We start from the raw sequence: 12,958 nt of genomic DNA on the forward strand, positions 1-12,958 counted from the left end.
TGCTAGGATTAACCCGGGGGGGACGCATTTACGCACCCCTTTCTCCAGAGTCCTGCAGCGCCGCTTTACGACGGAGCCTTAAAACCGTCTCCCTTCCACAGAGCCAGAAACCCATCTCAGCACATTTACTGCGGCCAGCTTGCAAAGCCGCCTTTAAAACTGACAGACGCTTCTACTTTCCCTCTGAAATACCAGTAAATTAGCCATGGCTCTTCCAGAAGGACCATGTGTCACACTGTATGAGGTGTGATATGAATATATGCACTATAAAGTGACTTGTCCATAGGTTAGTGGAGACTAATCTGCAAACGTCCCTGCCTGCAAGGTTTAAAACCAGATCACCAGTTCGAAACTCTGAATCAGCTCACATGTCTCCCACCCGCTAGGCGCGCCCATCGCTTAACACGCGCACAGGTGTAACTCGTGATTGGCTGCCGTGAAACTAAAGCGCGCTCACGGGCGGTGCGGGGAAATGAAGACACGCGAGCGTGTCTTGCGCGAAACAGAAGCAAAACTTGGACATTAAAACAAGATGTGATTAGTCCGTTTACTGAGGACACGTTGAGGTAACCGAAACATATACGTGCTCTGGGGGATGTGTCTTCACAGCTGCGCTAAACGTTTGCGGAGGGATGGACACAGGACCGGTGCTATGAATTTGGACATGAGTACAGTTGCGGTAAATTTCCTAGGATAATACAAGACGCAAGAAGGACCGATGTTTCATTCCCGACTGCCCAGACGGCTTTTGGACCTTAGCTCACGGGGGTTTGTCTGGGCAGAGATTTGGATCAGAGGTTAGAAGTGGACCTGTTGCGCTCGGCAAGTCATGGCTTGCTTTGTGCCAGACAGAACAAGCTTGACATCAACTTTCGTTCCAGTAGCGATTCTTTTTATTCTGGGAAACTATGAGGTGAGCATTAGTTCAGAAATAAAAGTGAAAAAAAAACAAAACAAAAAAAAACTATGTATATCTTTGTTACGCATCTGTATTTGAAAACTTTTAGTGCTTCCAGCTAAGCTCTCCGGTCCCCTATACGGAACCTAACGGAAATGACGAGTCTTCATCCTCGTTACTGGAATCCCTCCGGCTCCCGCTGGACTCAGGTGAGAAGCCAGCACACACTTCATAAAATGCCACGTTTGAATGACAGCGGCCTTCAGTTCCACCGGCTTTGCGATTTCTTTACGAGGTGTCACACTGTTAAAATTAGACTGGAATCGCGTCCTTTCTCAAGTTCCAGAAAAGTGCTCTAGGCGCTGGATTGAGAAGTGCACACCGGTAAAGGACCCGTCGGGGAGCGCTAGATAACGGGACTGCGCCTAACGGGAAAAGCATCCGACAAATGTTAAGCTTGCATGGACTGAGCTGGTAAACAGTACACGCGCAGCATCATGACGTCCCTGTCAATTGCCAGACTACTGTGATTTTTTTTTTTAAGTGAGGAAAAAAAAGAGAGAGAGAGAGAGAGAGAGAGAGAGAGAGAGAGAGAGAGAGAGAGAGAGAGAGAGAGAGAGTCAGGGACAGAAAGAAGGAGAGAGAAAGAAGGAGAGAGTTACTCCTGCAGACTGGCAAGAAACTCTCCATCAAAGCCTCTCACTAGCTTTAGCCCGTCTGATGTTATTTGACTCGATCCAGGGGACTGTGTGTGTGTGCATGTGTGTGTTCAAGACACAGAGGCATATGTGTGTTAGAGAGAGACAGCGATTTTGCTATTATGAGTCCACGGACAGCAAACATACTGTTTTTATCTGTACAATGATTTAGGGTTGAACTGTGCAGACTCAGGAATGAGAGATGCACAGTGCGCACTCCCTCACCATGGAAACGCCACTCCATATAGTCTCTCCACTGCTCTGGTTAGACAGAATCTTATTTGCTCATGTCTGTGTGATAATTATTATTATTATTATTATTATTATTATTATTATTATTATGTGACTCATATCCAATCCAATGGATTCTCCCCTTCCTGAGACAGAATCCGACAGGACTCTCAATGCTGTGAGTTTTTATTACCTAAGAATAACTACACAAGCATTTCTGCATTTGGGTGATTTATATGTGACCGTTGTCAGCCGGCAACAGTGAGCTGGATTGAATTAACCCTTGTTCATATACATTTACATTTACGACATTTTTTATTTGCTCACTTCTCTGTGGAGGGCTAAATAATAATCTGATTTTAATTTCACATTTTTATTTTGAGAAGTTAGCGTGTTTAGTGCAGTCACTGGCTGTGCAGGGTAACCTCCAGCTCAGGAGAGAACCGAGAATAGAAACGGCTAGGGTTGGGTTATTATGATAGGGTTATAAATGGTTAGGGTTGGGTTATTATAGGGTTATAAATGGCCAGGGTTGGGGTTATTATGGTAGGGTTATAAATGGTTAGGGTTGGGTTATTATGATAGGGTTATAAATGGCCAGGGTTGGGGTTATTATGGTAGGGTTATAAATGGCTAGGGTTGGGTTATTATGGTAGGGTTATAAATGGCTAGGGTTGGGTTATTATGGTAGGGCTATAAATGGTTAGGGTTGGGTTATTATGGTAGGGTTATAAATGGCTAGGGTTGGGTTATTATGATAGGGTTATAAATGGCCAGGGTTGGGGTTATTATGGTAGGGTTATAAATGGTTAGGGTTGGGGTTATTATGATAGGGTTATAAATGGCCAGGGTTGGGGTTATTATGGTAGGGTTATAAATGGTTAGGGTTGGGGTTATTATGATAGGGTTATAAATGGCTAGGGTTGGGGTTATTATGGTAGGGTTATAAATGGCTAGGGTTGGGGTTATTATGGTAGGGTTATAAATGGTTAGGGTTGGGGTTATTATGGTAGGGTTATAAATGGCTAGGGTTGGGGTTATTATGGTAGAGTTATAAATGGCTATAATGGTATACACTGGCTAAGTATTGCTGTTAATATAACATGGTGTAAGTATTTTTTGCATGTCCTGTAGAGTATGAGATCGTCGCGCCATACGAGGTGGACCAGCAGGGGGAGTATGTTTCCCACGCAGTGGCGCACCACCATCGCAGGAGGCGTTCGGCAGAGGGCTTTGGGACCATCCTCGGTGGCATGGCCAATTTCAGGCTCCACGGGCTTGGCGAGGACTTCCACCTGGAACTGTCACCTGCCTATGGCCTGATCACCCCCGGCTTCATGGTCCAGACCCTGGGCAAGAATGGCAGCAAGAGCCTGCAGCCCTTCCTCGAACAGGAGTTCTGCTTTTACCAGGGGTCAGTCAGGTCAAAGGCCAACTCCTCTGTGGCCCTGTCAACATGCACTGGGATGGTGAGTAGGTCTGAGCAGTTAGCCAATGAGTACACAGGATGGCAGTCAAAACAATGGAAGATAAACATTATGCAGTTGTTAGTGTCATTTCTTTAGCTACAAGTGTCAGAACCTGTGAAAGAGTCATAGCTGTAATCCTGGTTCTTCTTGCTCTCTGTTCTGCAGCAGACATCTGCATGCTGTTGCTTTGGTTCTCTTGCTATGGTTCCGCTGCTGTGTCACTGGGAGAGTTCTGCTGTTATCTAGAGGATGGGAATTCTCAATTCTCAGTCGCACCTCGGACCCAAAACAAGTAGAACAATGGATTGAAATATTTTCCATATCACACACGGAAATCAATTCATATTCCTTTTTTAAGACCAAACATTGCCTAGATTAATTAAATTCAATCTGTGTGAAAATTTCAGTCATTAAAAAAGTAGATCAGGACCAGCCCGGGTGTTGTGGGCAAAACTGTAGCAGGGCTTTGGGTTCTGATGCCGTGGCTCTCTGCTACAAGTGGCTCTCCTTCCACCCTCCATTAATTACTTAGTAGCATGAACTGCAAACCCAGTTACCTTGACATATTCCCTCCTAGATTATTGAGCATGATGACAGAGACCCTTTGCAGATGTTCTCCCTGAGTCTCAAATGATATCCTGTTAAACAGACACGTGCCCTATGGCTCAGATCAAACCCAAGTCATGCCATGTGCTGCTTGTGGCTGGGAGGGAGTGCAGAACGCACTCTCATAATATATGTTAGCATCACAGTCCGAAACTTTGCATGCTAGAATATCTCATTACGAAACGGTAGCGCTGGCCTTGGCATGAGACATACTACATTAACTAAGATTAACTTGGGAGAGAATGAGACTGAAACAAACTACAAAAATAAATAAATATATGGCTTGGCAGGCCCAGGAAGACACTCCCTTCCCCCTCGTTAACTGGGTGTGTGGTGGGCTAAGCTTCCCAGCACAAAGGCCCCTAAGGACCCGGGTCCGGTCCGGGGTTGGCAGAGTGCGGCCGGTGCAGTAAACGTTCTCATGACTCCATCCTGACAAAATGGGTCTTTGTCGCCCCACCTCCCAACACAGGAGATCCTCCTGGGTCTGTCCATGACAGCGCGAACCCGGCATGTGACGTTCCCCTGAGCCAGTGACTCACTAACCCACATCGGTTTGGCTTGAGGAAGAGCGAATTGTCTGCTGGAAGGCGGCAGAGCCCCAGGGTCCGCCAGACAGTACGCAGTATCGGTATATCAGTCCTGAGTGAAAACACGTAGCACATTCACATCATTAAGGGTCTATCAGGATGCATTACGTAGTTCTCGATTCATTTTGGACAGGACCTTTGGTAGTGACAGGCACTCAGACCCGAGCAGAGAGACTGACCTCCGACCCACAGATATTCTTCAAACTGTGCCTGTCATATGTAATGCGCCAACGTCATGTTATTTTGTTATGCTTTTGAGAAAACAGTGTTGTGTCCCAGATTCCTCCAGAGGTCTTCCTGTTCAACCACCACTTAGCATTTAAAGTAAACATTACAAATATGACCATAAGCACAAGAGCTATTTGTAGCATTGCATTCTGGTCCCTCCAAGCCATCATGTGCAGGGAGTTTTTAGTTTGTTAGAGTTGAAACTAGGGGAGAGGGCTTTTATGCACGAGGATCGGAGACAGTAGCATTCAGGAAGGAAGATTAATCTGAAAAGTGAGTCAGTACATGGTGACATACTTTGTCAAAGCATTAGCTTGCAGTACATCACAACTAGGCTGGGAAGGAAAACATGACTCCCAGGTGAATTAATCTGGGTTTATGATGGCTCAGGAAGCATTTCACTATGACTCCTAAAAATCTTGACCAGTGCATCAGAGTGAAATTAATGTGACTTATAGGAGACTGGTGATGACCCAAACTGACATTTGAAATTCTACTTTACATCAGCGTTATTTTTCTGCCTCCTGATTGGCTGATGATGGAAGACACTGATTTTAGATCTGAGTGTTATTACCAGCTGTGAATGGCTGTCTGTCGTGCTGTTGCTGTTTGCATTCGAGGGATCTTACTGTTACACTCTCCAAGAGCCCTGGTACAGTGTGGGGTAGACGAGGGGTGTGGGGTAAGGGAGGAGTGTGGGGTAGAGAAGCAGGAGCAGAAGAGAAAAGGGATGCATTTAAGAATGATGTGAAAAGCTTTGAGGAAGAAAAATTGTCGTTGTATTATTCTCAAGTAAAACACACAAAATTCCCCTGAACTGTTAATGTGGGCCAGTAACTGAACTTGGGTTCTTCCATTGTTTTCTGTCTATAATCATTAATGTGTGTGACTCAGCCACTAGACCGAGGCATTGGTTTAGTCTGAACCAAAGACAGTGAGTCTGCAGCCATGCCAACATTCTCTTAAACATGGACAACTTCCCTGTGTCACTGGCCACCTTTCACCTGACAGTGTTAACTTCCCAAAACTCCAAAACGCCTTCGTGTGATAACACTCGTCCGGTGGCACACTCTCTCTCGGGGTATGTGGCCATAGTCCCCTGACTGTTCTCCAGTGGATGGGGGGGGGGGGGGGGGTAGACATGCAATCAGCTTCCAATAACCCCTTGAAAGTGAGCCTGTTGTGGCTTTTGAGTGTAGAGCGGTCAGCCTTATGTTTCCAAACCGCTAGGATTACATCGTCCTCAGATGTGTGCTCCTCTTCGACTGCTCTGTGATACTGTTTGCTCTCCACCTACATTACATCACTGGGACACGTCTCCCATTACCCAGCCCAGGGTCACTATTGACATAACCTCGGATATAATGGAACGCATGTGATGGCAGCGAGATGCACGTTCAAGCACGCAAAGGCTGTCACTTAAAAGTAAATAGCCCTAACGCGACTTGGAGAGGATTAGGCTCGACACGGACCCAGGGACCATCTGGGCCTCAGGCCTAGCAGTGAAGGGCCCGGTGTGGGAACAGGTTCTGCTTCTCGGCGCAACTGGCCCTGGGCAGCCCGGAGTTCACCGACGTTGGTCGTACGGAACGCCCGTCCAGTCTGCAAAGTGGATCAACCGAGTTGCGGTTTCAGGCCAGAACGGTCAGGTAACTAGGGCCATTGAAGGCTTCGCTGGTCTGTGGTTAGCTTAGTGGTTCAGGCAGTCAGTGGCTTTTAAAATCTGGCTTGTTTCTGGCAGAAGTTCTTCTGAACTTCTCACTGTTAAGCTGTGCCTTCATAAATTTTAGAGCTAGTGCCAGGGTTTTTTTCAGCACTGTAAAATTGGCTTTGACAAGTGTTTAAAGTGAGTTTATGGACATGCTCTAATGGGGGCAAACTGCACAGGGGTCATAACAGCGCACTGAGTGAACAGCCCAGATGGGCCCCTTTGTGTGATCAGTGATATTATATTATAAACATTATATAACTAGTACTGTAGTACACAAGGTTTCCAGAGAGTCAAGACATTTTGGACTGGGGTCTTTCATCAGCTGTGCAAGCGAAGTGCTTCAGATGCTTCTTAAGTTCTAGGAGCTGAAACCAGTTGTATATGTGTACATTCCTGAAACCAGTTGTATATGTGTACTGCAGACAGTTAAGTTAGAGTCAGCCCCTTTTGAAGTTGGAGTCAGCCCCTTTTGAAGTTGGATTCAGCCCCTATACAGTGCACGTCCAAGTCTACACATACGTATGACGTCTTCTGTGAAAGATACAAAGGATGTGTTTTTTAATGACAGCTTAAAAGGGCCAAAAAAGATCATATTCAAACAATGAGTGTCCTGTACCCCAGTGTGCTGAAGTGTCCTGTATCCCAGTGTGCTGGAGTGTCCTGTACCCCAGTGTCCTGGAGTGTCCTGTACCCCTGTAACCCAGTGTGCTGGTGTGGAGCCTCTCTATGTGCTGTAGTGTGGGCTTCACACACACTGATGGCTCAGTGTTTGCCTACATCTTTCCCAAACACACACACACACACATATTCCTGATCAGCAGCTGTGAAACGTGGCTTTTTCCAGTGATCATCACGAGAACGCTTCAGAACAAACACCCTGTTCTGACCCAGTCCCAGATTCCCAGTTCTGCTCAATGGGCATCTGAAACTCTGTGAAGGCCTCATCCCCAGACGGGCTTTTGTTCGTCCACTCTCGTCCGAGAGGCGGAGCTACCGTCAGCCCAGCGTGGGCAGCTCGGATAGACTGCTGTGCAGACAGGCTTTGGGGAGTTCGACCTCTGACCTGGCCTGGATCAGGGCAAGAGTGAGATTGCAGAGATCTTGGGAACTCTGAGCTGATGCGGAACCTAAATGAAAGTTTTCATTCCACTGTTTATGAGCCACACAAAATAAACCAAGTTTTTTTGAGCTTTTAAATATGGTCCGTTGTTCTCTGCTGGTGTGTAGCTTATTTTCAGAGTTTTACCTGCAGGGAAGACAGTTTTCCTCTGCTGTCTTTTGTCATTTAGAAATCTTCATGTCTAAAAGCTTTGTTGCTTGGAGACACCTCATTGCCATGGTGCTAACAGTGCTGACCCAGTGTGTGTTTCTCTATAGTCAGATATGATTGGTGTGTGTTTCACTGTAGTCAGGTCTGATTGGTGTGTGTTTCACTGTAGTCAGGTTTGATCCACATGTGTGTTTTGCTGTATTCAGGTATGATTGATGTGTTTGTTGTCATGGTATATCCACATGTATGTTTCGATGTAGTCAGGTCTGATCAGTGTGTTTCCCTGTAGTCAGGTCTGATCAGTGTGTGTGTGTCCTTGTAGTCAGGTCTGATCAGTGTGTGTGATTTGTTGTAGTCAGGTCTGATCAGTGTGTGTGTTTCCCTATAGTCAGGTCTGATCAGTGTGTGTGTTTCCCTGTAGTCAGGTCTGATCAGTGTGTGTTTTGTTGTAGTCAGGTCTGATCAGTGTGTGTGTTTTGTTGTAGTCAGGTCTGATCAGTGTGTGTGTTTTGTTATAGTCAGGTCTGATCAGTGTGTGTATTTCCCTGTAGTCAGGTCTGATCAGTGTGTGTGTTTCCCTGTAGTCAGGTCTGATCAGTGTGTGTGTTTTGTTGTAGTCAGGTCTGATCAGTGTGTGTGTTTCCCTGTAGTCAGGTCTGATCAGTGTGTGTGTTTCCCTGTAGTCAGGTCTGATCAGTGTGTGTGTTTCCCTGTAGTCAGGTCTGATCAGTGTGTGTGTTTTGTTGTAGTCAGGTCTGATCAGTGTGTGTGTTTTGTTGTAGTCAGGTCTGATCAGTGTGTGTGTTTTGTTGTAGTCAGGTCTGATCAGTGTGTGTATTTCCCTGTAGTCAGGTCTGATCAGTGTGTGTGTTTCCCTGTAGTCAGGTCTGATCAGTGTGTGTGTTTCCCTGTAGTCAGGTCTGATCAGTGTGTGTGTTTTGTTGTAGTCAGGTCTGATCAGTGTGTGTGTTTCCCTGTAGTCAGGTCTGATCAGTGTGTGTGTTTGTTGTAGTCAGGTCTGATCAGTGTGTGTGTTTCACTGTAGTCAGGTCTGATCAGTGTGTGTGTTTCCCTGTAGTCAGGTCTGATCAGTGTGTGTGTTTCCCTGTAGTCAGGTCTGATCAGTGTGTGTGTTTCCCTGTAGTCAGGTCTGATCAGTGTGTGTGTTTTGTTGTAGTCAGGTCTGATCAGTGTGTGTGTTTTGTTGTAGTCAGGTCTGATCAGTGTGTGTGTTTTGTTGTAGTCAGGTCTGATCAGTGTGTGTGTTTTGTTGTAGTCAGGTCTGATCAGTGTGTGTGTTTTGTTGTAGTCAGGTCTGATCAGTGTGTGTGTTTCCCTGTAGTCAGGTCTGATCAGTGTGTGTGTTTTGTTGTAGTCAGGTCTGATCAGTGTGTGTGTTTCCCTGTAGTCAGGTCTGATCAGTGTGTGTGATTTGTTGTAGTCAGGTCTGATCAGTGTGTGTGTTTCCCTGTAGCCAGGTCTGATCAGTGTGTGTGTTTTGTTGTACTCAGGTCTGATCAGTGTGTGTGTTTTGTTGTACTCAGGTCTGATCAGTGTGTGTGTTTTGTTGTAGTCAGGTCTGATCCGGACGGAGCAGGCCGATTACTTCCTGAGGCCGCTGCATCAGCAGCAGCTGTGGGCGGAGAACTACACAGCACCACCTGACCACCACCCTCACATCCTCTACAAGAGACACACGTCACCACAGACAAGTGGAGGGAGAGAAAGGAGACACACACCACCACAGACAGGTGCAGAGAGAGACAGGATCTCGTCCACAGTGCAGAAACGCCATGGAAAAGAGACCGAGCTCATGGATGCATTCAGAGACAAAAGGAGGCCCAGACTCTCCACACACGAACACACGGAGCTGGGCAACGGTTACCACGGACGCCACAATCGCCATAGCAACTACAGACATGGAACACGGCAGAGGCAGCATTACTGCGGAAGAAGGAAGAAATGTATGTAAGCTTATTCTATTCGACATTCGTCTGTATGAACATGTTGCTTTATTCTGTGTTCATCTACACTGCCTTACTCCATATTAAACTAACGTGCTGCATTTATCTGCATTACGCTGACACACATTTCCAACCCACTAAACACACAAATCCCAAAGCTACTGTGTTTGCCATGTACAACCCAACTGCACAGCTCTGCTTCTACACCTGCCCTGATTCAGCTTGCCCCCACCTGCCCCCACCCCGCCTGTTCATTTAAGACCATTCGAATGTTACAAAGGCTTCAGAACCTGAGTGCGCTCAGTCATACCTGCGAGCACGGCCGTGTGTGAGTGTTCACCACACTCGCTCCTGGGTGAGGGTCACACACACTTTATGTGTAGTTGTGGAGTAAGTGTGATGGGGTTGCACCTGGTCGCGGGGGTAACCCCAGCCTGTTTACATTTCATCCTCCTGACATCATCACACACCTGTGCGATGTTTGGACAAGGTCACATGACCGCCCAGCCTGCTCTCAGGTCTCTTCATGTCAACATTTCACGCTGCGGGAACCCCGAGCTTCACGCTGTGCCACTTCATACATGTCACAATTCTACTCTTCCCTTTTCTTCTGCTTTGTTTTTGTTGGTTTCCATGTGCTCTTGTTTACTTCTCAGCCCCACCTTGGTTTACTCCCCCCATTACCTATTTGGTTAGTGTCTCCAGCTGTTGGTACTTACCCTCGTCTACCCCTGTGTATTTATACCCCTCCATTCCTTGTCTAAACTGTGAAGTATTTGTTTTGCTGTCTGTATGTTTCTATGTTAGTTTTACCTGGGTACTTATTATAAAGGCTTTATTCCCTTTGCACATGCAACCTGCTTAATTTATCCAATCCTTACAATACATAAGGACTCAGTAATGAACCGAAGCCACGCGCATCCCTTCAGTGTGTCGGAGCATGTCAGAGGAAAAGCGCGTCGGAGGAATGTTGTGTGCAGACAACATTGCGCACATGGCCATCTGGGGATCGTTAGCTTGTCGTGATCCGTGCAACCTTCTGTTCATGCTGTCCAGCAGAGCCTGTGTGGCTTCTCTGCTCCCAAAGTAACCGAACATGCAGGCAGGAATGACTGGCTCCAAGTCAGGCTTGGTGTGTGTGTGTGTGTGTGTGTGTGTGTGTGTGTGTGTGTGTGTGTGTGTGTGTGCGTGTGTGTGTGCGTGTGTGTGTGCGTGTGTGTGTGCGTGTGTGCGTGCGTGTGTGCGTGCGTGTGTGCGTGTGTGTGTGCGTGTGTGTGTGCGTGTGTGTGTGCGTGTGTGTGTGCGTGTGTGTGTGCGTGTGTGTGTGCGTGTGTGTGTGTGCGTGCATGCATGTTCCCATGCAATGTCGTGCCAGTTAATTCAGGCCGATTAATTATGGAATTCCTGCTTTATCAGCACCGACATTGCTGAAGTGTGTGTGTGTGTGTGTGTGTGTGTGTGTGTGTGTGTGTGTGTGTGTGTGTGTATAGACATGACTTCATATTATAAACCTACAAACAGTTTATGATATGGACAGAACCTGAGTACATTTTGGCTTTGATCTTTTCCTCCCCTCACAGACGTGCTTAAGCCCCCTGGTAAGGACCTCTACATTCTGCCCGATGAGTACAGCAGGTTCCCAGCCAGACGCAAGCGGGCGCCGGGACCTCCAGCTCGACCTAACCAGAAGTTAAATGTGGAGACGCTGGTGGTGGTGGACCAAAAGATGATGGAGAACCATGGGCGAGAGAACATCACCACCTACGTCCTGACTGTCCTCAACATGGTACGTTCTCTGCCAATGGTCTCTTCCGTATCTCCACTCCACTTTTATTGATTTTATTGATTTATGTCTGATTCATCTCTCCTCTGTCTGATTAATCTGTCCATCTACATACACTTTTCTTACTGTAAAACAACACGAGATGGAGTGGGGGGCAGGGGGTGTTGTGGGTCAGACACCTGAGAGCGATCAGACGTTTCAACACCAAGGTGTTGCTGGATTCCAAAACAAACCGAACCAAAAGGTCCCGTGCGCAGGTCCGGCGACTGAGTTATGACATCTGAGCCTTTTAAAACGGCTCCTTAATCCTTAATCTCACAACTCTGTCTCTGAGGATGGAGGTCTCACGTGGGGAGGAGGCTTCCCTGGAGAGAGTGTGGCGCCTGTAGCCAGAGAAATCAAGGCGGGCCAGATCGGAAACCTTTCGCAAAAGCCCGGATCGCCAGTTTCTTCAAAGCGAATCGCTGTACCCTATTTGCTGTTTGCCTTTATCGCCTCAGTTTGTATTGTGTGTTTTTTACATTGTATTTAGTTATTTAACAGGGACAGTGTTCATTAGTCAACCGAAGGAAACCCTGTAAATGAGACAGAGGGAGCCCTGTAGGCTGCCTCTGGGCAGATTTTAGAATGGCAACCTAAAAATAACAGGTCATCACAAATAAAACATTTAAATAATCAATGCAGACTAATAATCAATCCAGTACAAACATAATTAAATCATTAAAAGTGAAAACCCGGCAGACAGTAGATGTCACGGTAGGCCGGTCAACCATCAGGAGGGACACGCCCACTCCTGCTCAGAAGCGCCTCACACACCTGCCATAGTCCCAATCACACGCATACTAACCTGAACCACCTGATCCTTATTTCCTCTCTCACTATATCTCACTAAGCCCACAGGTTCCTGAAGCCAGCGCTGCACATTAGTGGACCAAAGAGCCGCACGCTTTGCCTGAGCTCCGCTACACTCATCCAAGCCAAACGCCTGTTTGGTTTAACCGTTTTTTATGGAGAATAAAGAGGACTTTATTTCAGTCTCGTCTCTATCTCCCTCTGTGCCGCAGGCAGTTCAAATGTTCACACATTCGATCGTTAAATAAGACAAAGCTTCAACTGACCAGTAAGAGAACGCTAGTCCTTGTTTCTCTAATATGAACGGGTAGTGCGTTCCATTCTGTAGATGCTGGATGGAAATCTTAGTGCTTGTCCTAATCTGAGTGCTTCAAGTTTCAAGTTTCAAGTTTGGTTTATTCGTCACATACATAGTCATACACAGTATAACTCGCAGTGAAATGGTGGAGAGTGCTCTGTCCTAACTGAGGAAAAGAAAACAGGGGTGCATAGAGAAAAATATATATATATGCAATATATGTGCTTGTCCTAATCTGAGTGCTTGTTCTTTGCATGCAAACTGTTTTAAGTGGAGGGGGGGGCAATATTGTATAATATCTTAAAAACAAGACAATGGTTAACATATTTAACCAAGTTTTCCCTGTTCAGAATTCTGATA

General features: G+C 46.5%; 1 protein-coding gene across 2 annotated transcripts in view; it reads left to right on the forward strand.

The window, feature by feature from the left end:
- Positions 1-482: 482 nt before the first annotated feature.
- LOC113573073 (A disintegrin and metalloproteinase with thrombospondin motifs 16) overlaps positions 483-12,958 on the forward strand; it is a 44,226-nt gene continuing 31,750 nt past the window's right edge. For both annotated transcript variants that reach the window (XM_035530414.1, XM_035530415.1), the window contains exons 1-5: positions 483-913; positions 1,008-1,107; positions 2,962-3,296; positions 9,275-9,665; positions 11,246-11,451. In XM_035530414.1, coding sequence (XP_035386307.1) covers positions 830-913; positions 1,008-1,107; positions 2,962-3,296; positions 9,275-9,665; positions 11,246-11,451 — 1,116 coding nt within the window. In that variant the 5' untranslated portion in view covers positions 483-829. The remainder of the gene's footprint in view (positions 914-1,007; positions 1,108-2,961; positions 3,297-9,274; positions 9,666-11,245; positions 11,452-12,958) is intronic.

Source organism: Electrophorus electricus, chromosome 10 (genome assembly GCF_013358815.1).
Source record: "Electrophorus electricus isolate fEleEle1 chromosome 10, fEleEle1.pri, whole genome shotgun sequence".
Taxonomy (NCBI): domain Eukaryota; kingdom Metazoa; phylum Chordata; class Actinopteri; order Gymnotiformes; family Gymnotidae; genus Electrophorus; species Electrophorus electricus.